This window comes from Hypomesus nipponensis, chromosome 4 (genome assembly GCF_054491055.1).
Source record: "Hypomesus nipponensis isolate SF chromosome 4, ASM5449105v1, whole genome shotgun sequence".
NCBI classification, from domain to species: domain Eukaryota; kingdom Metazoa; phylum Chordata; class Actinopteri; order Osmeriformes; family Osmeridae; genus Hypomesus; species Hypomesus nipponensis.
This window is the reverse complement of record NC_140364.1, coordinates 12,597,501-12,605,000: the sequence shown is the minus strand read 5'-3', so window position 1 is coordinate 12,605,000 and position 7,500 is coordinate 12,597,501. Positions and strand designations below refer to the sequence as shown.

General features: G+C 52.2%; 1 protein-coding gene across 1 annotated transcript in view; it reads left to right on the top strand.

Annotated features, from left to right (window-relative positions):
• The window catches only part of adgrb2 (adhesion G protein-coupled receptor B2), a 122,178-nt gene that overhangs the window by 23,800 nt on the left and 90,878 nt on the right, over nucleotides 1–7,500 (top strand). Inside the window, exon 3 of the mRNA XM_084696019.1 lies at nucleotides 7,375–7,455. Coding sequence (XP_084552145.1) covers nucleotides 7,375–7,455 — 81 coding nt within the window. The remainder of the gene's footprint in view (nucleotides 1–7,374; nucleotides 7,456–7,500) is intronic.

The window sequence follows — 7,500 nt, the reverse complement described above, 5'->3', positions numbered from 1 at the left end:
GGGGATTACAGTGGCAGGGTTTAAATCTTGCAGGGATATAAAAGGTTGTTTGCTGACATGAGTGAAGCACGAGTGATGCTGTTTTCAGCCTGTGATGCTGTTTTCACCAGCTCCAACATGCCAGTCTGGCTGCTTCCGGTTCTGCCCCTCATCTGCCCCTCATCTGCCCCTCATCTGCCCCTCATCTGCCCCTCATCTGCCCCCCATCTGCCCCTCATCTGCCCCTCATCTGCCCCTCATCTGCCCCTCATCTGCCCCCCATCTTCCCCCCATCTGCCCCCCATCTGCCCCCCATCTGCCCCTCATCTGCCCCTCATCTGCCCCCCATCTGCCCCCCATCTGCCCCCCATCTGCCCCCCATCTGCCCCTCATCTGCCCCTCCTCTACTCCTCACCTACCTCACACCCCTCCTCAGCCCCTCCTCTACTCCTCACCTACCTCTCACCCCTCCTCTGGCTTTCATCTGCCCCTCATCTGCCCCACTGCAGAACGCTCCTGGGTTGACTGGTATTCTGTGGTATGTGTGTGTGCATGTTTCTGTGTTTATCCCTGCATCCGTCGATTTGTCTCCGTGTTAAAAACAGCCTTCCACCCCACCCTTCATCTGTGGTGAGTCACAGAGAGGGAGAGAGAGCTTGACATGAACCAGCGTACATGAGGTGAGCGGGAGGGAGAGAGGGAGGGAGGAACCAAGCCAGGGCACAGTACGAGAATCCCCCCATGGTCTCGTAGCATCTCACACCAGCCCATACGGAGTAGGAGGTCCAGCCCTGTAGAAGTCTCCCAGCAGTTCAGAACAGGCTGGGGGAGCAGACTGGGTTTGTTATCCCCACTACGTCTGCAGGGAAATGAGTCTGCAGGAGGCTCATCAGATTTAGCCTCTGCTTAGATCGCTCTGATACTGTACCTGGTGCTAAGCCCGACTGGCGTGTGTGTGTATGCCAGAAAGAGAGTGTATGTGTTTGTGCATGCCAGAGAGTGTGTGTGTGTGGATATATGTCCCCTGAGATTGCTCCCCTGTCCTGGTCCACTGAACTCCCTGTCTGACGAAAAAGATGAAAGAGAGAAGGAAATGTAAGCGAGAGAGAGCGAGAGAGAGCGAGAGAGAGAAACTTGACTTCCCTGACAGAGTGCCTCAGATAGAGGACTTGGGTTAAGCTCATACCTCCATGTCTAGTTGCCAGCTTCTCTTTCCAGCTCCCCATTCCTATCTGGAGAACAGCACCTGCCACATGAGGCCTCAAGATATTAGGCTGTGCCCAGTTACTGCCCCTTTGGGCTTAACTCATCCGTGTGTGTGTGCGCGTGTGGACATGTGGTTAATTGCGCACTGCGCTCCCAGATTAGGCTCTCACACACGCTCGTGCGGAGGAATGAGTCACATGCACGAATACACACATACTAACATGCATGCCTGCACACGCACGCACGCACGCACAACCATGATGGACAAGGCAGGGAATGAAATGAGGATGTTACTACTGCAACTGCTAGGACATTTCAGGAAGAAAGATTGAGAGACTGAGAAAGAAACAGAAGGAAAGAGATGAAGAAAAACTCTGCCAAGGTCTTCTCTTAGTGGCTCACACACACACACAGTCTGCCAGTACTTCTTACCTGTCCATGAGAGAGGCAGACACAGGGTGTGAAAGGTGTGATTTATAACCCTCCCTCCCTGTCTCTCTCTCTCTCTCTCTCTCTCTCTCTCTCTCTCTCTCTCTCTCTCTCTCTCTCTCTCTCTCTCTCTCTCTCTCTCTCTCTCTCTCTCTCTCTCTCTCTCTCCTCTCCCTGTCTCTCTCTCTCTCTCTCTCTCTCTCTCTCTCTCTCTCTCTCTCTCTCTCTCTCTCTCTCTCTCTCTCTCTCTCTCTCCTCTTTCTCTCTCCTCTCTCTCCTCTCTCCTCCCTCCCTCCCTCTCCCTCCCTCCCTCCCTCTCTCTCTCTCTCTCTCTCTCTCTCTCTCTCTGTCTCTCCCTGTCTGGTCCTCTCTGCAAGAGTGTGATTACCTCTGTCTCACTCCCAACGTCGCCATGGCAGGGTTACTATGGAAACACCTCTTAGTCTATCACACCAGCACAATACTGTTAGTGTGTGTGTGCCTGGGAGCAAGTGTGTACTCTACCTCAGGTAGGACAGATGGGTTTCGGTCAGTTAAACTCTATACACCGCCCCATCCTGTGCCGCGTGGCCCAGTGTTGCAAAACAAGTGTACTCCTTCATGTAATTCAGTCATTTGGTCCACAGAGTCTGGTGTCAATGCTCGTCTGCTTGGCCGAGTGTTAAATCACAACTGGGGTTTTGTACTGTTGTGTCTTTGTTGTGTGTCCATAGTGATGTGGGGGAGGAGTCCATAGTGATGTGGGGGAGGAGTCCATAGTGATTTGGGGGAGGAGTCCATAGTGATGTGGGGGAGGAGTCCATAGTGATGTGGGGGAGGAGTCCATAGTGATGTGGGGGAGGAGTCCATAGTGATGTGGGGGAGGAGTCCATAGTGATGTGGGGGAGGAGTCCATAGTGATGTGGGGGAGGAGTCCATAGTGATGTGGGGGAGGAGTCCATAGTGATGTGGGGGAGGAGTCCATAGTGATGTGGGGGAGGAGTCCATAGTGGGTGTCAGTCTTCTTTTTGTGATGGTCTGAGATTCACGCTGTGAATCTCTGACCTGGTTAAGAGGGAGGGAGGGGGGAGAGTGAGAGAGAGGGAGGGAGAGGGGAAGAGGGAGAGGTGAAGAGGGAGGGGGAGAGGGAGGGGGAGATTGATTGGGAGAGAAGATATTGCAGATAAGTTAATACAAATTCAGGCAATTTAAGTCTGAGGAAAATTGCGTGTGCATATGAAGGTGTGTTAGTATGTGTGTGTGTTTTTGTTTGTGAGGATGTCTATCTGCGATTTACTGTTTTGCATACATACTTATACAAAAAAGTGCAGGTGACTTCCAAATATAACTGTGTACACATTCAATAATTGTGTGTGTACTATATGTGTGTGTGTGTACTGTATGAGTATGTGTGTGTGCATTATTAAACGTGCCCCTGCTTGCTAGTCCGCCTCTGTCTGTGGTGTGTGTGTCCATGAAATGCAGTTTATGAAACCCAGTTTCAATTCATGAGGTGTGAATGACCTTGAATCCTTCTCCAGCTGCCCGCTGCTATCTCGCTCTGACTGCAACACCCGCTCCTGCCTCTGCCCTCATAGCTGCTCTGGAGAGACTGAGGAGAGGAGAGACAGGAAAGAGGAGAGAGAGAGAGGAGAGAGAGAGGAGAGAGAGTGATAGGAAAGAGGAGAGAGAGACAGGAAAGAGGAGAGAGAGACAGATAGAGGGAGAGAGAAACAGATAGAGGGAGAGAGAGACAGATAGAGGGACAGAGAGAGACAGGCAGAGAGGAGAAAGAGACAGATAGAGGGAGAGAGAGACAGATAGAGGGAGAGAGAGACAGATAGAGGGAGAGAGAGACAGATAGAGGGAGAGAGAGACAGATAGAGGGAGAGAGAGACAGATAGAGGGAGAGAGAGAGACTGGCAGAGAGGAGAGAGAGACAGATAGAGGGAGAGAGAGAGACAGGCAGAGAGGAGAGAGAGACAGATAGAGGGAGAGAGAGACAGATAGAGGGAGAGAGAGAGACTGGCAGAGAGGAGAGAGAGAGACAGGCAGAGAGGAGAAAGATACAGATAGAGGGAGAGAGAGAGACCGAAAGAGCCTGGAAGCAAGGAGAATATAGAGAGGTGGGGGGTTAATGTTAGGCTGGGGGGGGAGAGAGAGAGAGATGGAGGTAGAGGTGGAAGGAAGGCGGGAGAGATGGAGTAGCCCTTGTCTGTCCAGTAGCTTATATAAAGTCCATTATAGAGCCTCTATCAGTTTCAGCTCTCCCAGACCGGCCAACTAGTAAATGGACAGGACCAGGGAGGTATAAGCTGAGATTTGATATATGGTTGGGAGAGGGTGTGTGTGTGTGTGTGTGTGTGTGTGTGTGTTCGTTCACCCCTGCGCAATCAAATATAAGATACATTCTTTCTTACTCCCTACACGATTATCAACTTGCAAACACTCAGCCCTCTCCTACAGTAGACTACAGTATACTGACAGATTCAAATGTTCATGCCCTCACATACAAAGATACGTTGCGCGCACACACACACACACCCACACACACACACTCTCTTTTCTGTTTGGGTAAATCCCAGCTCAGCTCAACAAAGGATCCTGTGGCTCTAACTGGCTATCCAGCAATCCTCATCCCTGGACCGCATCAGAGCAGGGCTCCCATCAGCTTTACTCCCTTGTTTACTTATCCGGCATATTTCATTGCTATTGTGTGTTTGTGTGTCCTTGCGTTCGTGTGTTTGTGTGGCCAGCTGAATATGTGTTTGGGTGTCCAGTATGTTGTGTGGGCTTTTGTGTGACAAACTGTGTGTGTGTGTGTGTTGGCGGGTGGCGTTCCTCCGTTCTTGGCGGTGTGAGGAGCTCGCTGACACAAACTGTGGAGCCCCACTGAGCACGTCCTGCTCACCACCGTGCTGGAGAGGACCTGTGTCTAGGGAGATAGGGAGGCAGGGAGGGAGACAGGGAGATAGGGAGGCAGGGAGGGAGACAGGGAGATAGGGAGGCAGGGAGGGAGACAGGGAGATAGGGAGGCAGGGAGGGAGACAGGGAGATAGGGAGGGAGACAGGGAGACGGGGAGGGAGACAGGGAGGGAGACAGGGAGGCAGACAGGGAGACGGGGGGAGACAGGGAGCGAGGGAAGGAGACATGGAGGGAGACAGGGAGGGAGACAGGGAGACAGGCAGACAGGGAGGGAGATAGGGAGACAGGGAGGGAGACAGGGAGGGAGACAGGGTGGGAGACAGGGAGGGAGACAGGGTGGGAGACAGGGAAGGAGGCAGGGAGGGAGACAGGAAAGGAGGCAGGGAGACAGGGAAGGAGGCAGGGAGACATGGAGGGAGACAGGGAGACATGGAGGGAGACAGGGAGATAGGGAGGGAGACAGGGAGATAGGGAGACAGGGAGACAGGCAGGCAGGGAGGGAGACATGGCGGGAAACAGGGAGACATGGAGGGACACAGGCAGGCAGGGAGACAGACAGGGAGGGAGACAGGGAGGCAGAGATAAGATGAGAAGGACAGACAGAAACGGATGAAGTGAAAGAGAGAGAGAGATGGAGAGAGAGAGACATGGAGAGAGAGACGGAGAGATAAGGTGAGCAGACGATGGTCTGTCATTTGGTGTGTGGCCCCCGAGAGAGTGCTCCTTTGTCCTGCTCCTCCGACCTCTGTCTGAGAGAAGGAGAGAACACACACACACACTCACACACATACACACACTCGGACGTCAGTTATCTAGACTGCTGGCAGCCACATGTATTCTCTGTGCCTTCCGCACTGTAATCCACCATGTGTGCATCATGAGCAAAGGACCCGGAACAGGGAAAGAGGAAGAAAGACAGCGTGTGTGTGTGTGTGTGTGTGTGGGGGGGGGATGTTGTCATTTTTCTGACAGCTTTATTGTCTTTTCTGTGACGGTTCAAATTAGCGGGTTGGTGGTATTGGGCGTTTGAGCTATAACTGTGTATTAATAGAGTTTTCCGAGGGGAATCCTGTGTGTGTGTGTGTGTGCGTGCACGTGTGCTAGTTCACACCCATGGGGGAATTCTCCCTAATCATGCCTGCTTGACAGAGCCTGGGGATGTCTAGAGGTGGCTCCTCTTTCCATCACACTCTCTCTCTCTCTCTCTCTCTCTCCCTGTCTCTCTCTCTCTCTCTCTCTCTCTCCCTGTCTCTCTCTCTCTCTCTCTCTCTCTCTCCCTCTCTCTGTCTCTCTCTCTCTCTCTCTCTCTCTCCCCGTCTCTCTCTCTCTCTCTCCCTGTCTCTTTCTTTCTTTCTCTGTCTCTCTCTCTCTCTCTCTCTCTCTCTCTCTCTCTCTCCCTCTCCATCACTCTCTCGTCCTCTCCCTCCCTCTCTTTCTCCATATCTGTTTCTACACAACACTCACTTGCACGCATGCACACACACACACACACACACACACACACACACACACACACACAGGCACAAACACCTGCAGAAAAACTGGAGCTTGACTCGAGTAGGTTCTCCTGTGTACAATCCCCTGGAGATCCACCATGGATTTTCAACCAGCTACACACACAAACACACACAGTGACACAATTACACAGTAGGGTCCTTGGGAAGCATTGAAGCTGTAATTGGAGCGTACTGCTAGCTGGTGGTGCTGTCCCTTCTGGTACTTGTGTGGTGTTACCTTGTGTCCGGCCCTGCTTCAGGACACTGTGTGGTGTTACCTTGTGTCCGGCCCTGCTTCAGGACACTGTGTGGTGTTACCTTGTGTCTGGCCCTGCTTCAGGACACTGTGTGGTGTTACCTTGTGTCCGGCCCTGCTTCAGGACACTGTGTGGTGTTACCTTGTGTCCGGCCCTGCTTCAGGACACTGTGTGGTGTTACCTTGTGTCCGGCCCTGCTTCAGGACACTGCGTGGTGTTACCTTGTGTCCGGCCCTGCTTCAGGACACTGCGTGGTCTTACCTTGTGTCCGGCCCTGCTTCAGGACACTGTGTGGTGTTACCTTGTGTCCGGCCCTGCTTCAGGACACTGTGTGGTGTTACCTTGTGTCTGGCCCTGCTTCAGGACACTGTGTGGTGTTACCTTGTGTCCGGCCCTGCTTCAGGACACTGTGTGGTGTTACCTTGTGTCCGGCCCTGCTTCAGGACACTGTGTGGTCTTACCTTGTGTCCGGCCCTGCTTCAGGACACTGCGTGGTGTTACCTTGTGTCCGGCCCTGCTTCAGGACACTGTGTGGTGTCTTGAATTGTATTTCACGAAACAAATGTTTTACCTTGGGAGGATCGGGGGATGATGGAGTAGTTTCGGTGTAACTTTTGTCAAAGTAGGATAATTGAGCGAGCACAGAAGGTCTTCTTTGGGACTTCAGAAGGACTAGAAACAGCAGAAGGACTTGTCAGTGTCCTGTGGACTGGAGATGTTGGGTTAAGCCAGACACGTAAAGTCATAGCAGCAGCAGGAGTGAATGTGCTGTGCAATTCCCCACAAGCTTGTATAACTCTGCTGAAATAGATCTATTAAATAAAATATTGTTTTTCCTGTTCGGGGATATGGCACATGATTGTTGCATATTCAGAGCATCCATTTACACCAGAGACCCTGTGTGTGTGGGCGCGCGCGTGTGTGTACATACATGCATGCATGCGCAAGTGTTTCTTTGTCTAGACAAGGAGGGTTCTCTAAGGATTTCTTGTGTTCAAGTTTTTGTTCATTGTCCACTAAATTAGACCATTTAGTGGAGTGTGTGTGTGTGTGTGTGTGTGTGTGTGTGTACATAAATAACCCCCGTGTGTGTGACTTGCAGACCCAGAGGATGAAGACCTCAAGGTGAAGACCCAGAGACCCAGATCAGCTGATCAGCCAGGTGTGTTTCAGGCTCAGACAGGTGAGTTTGTGCGTGTGTGTGTGTGTGCGGGCGTGTGTGTGTGCG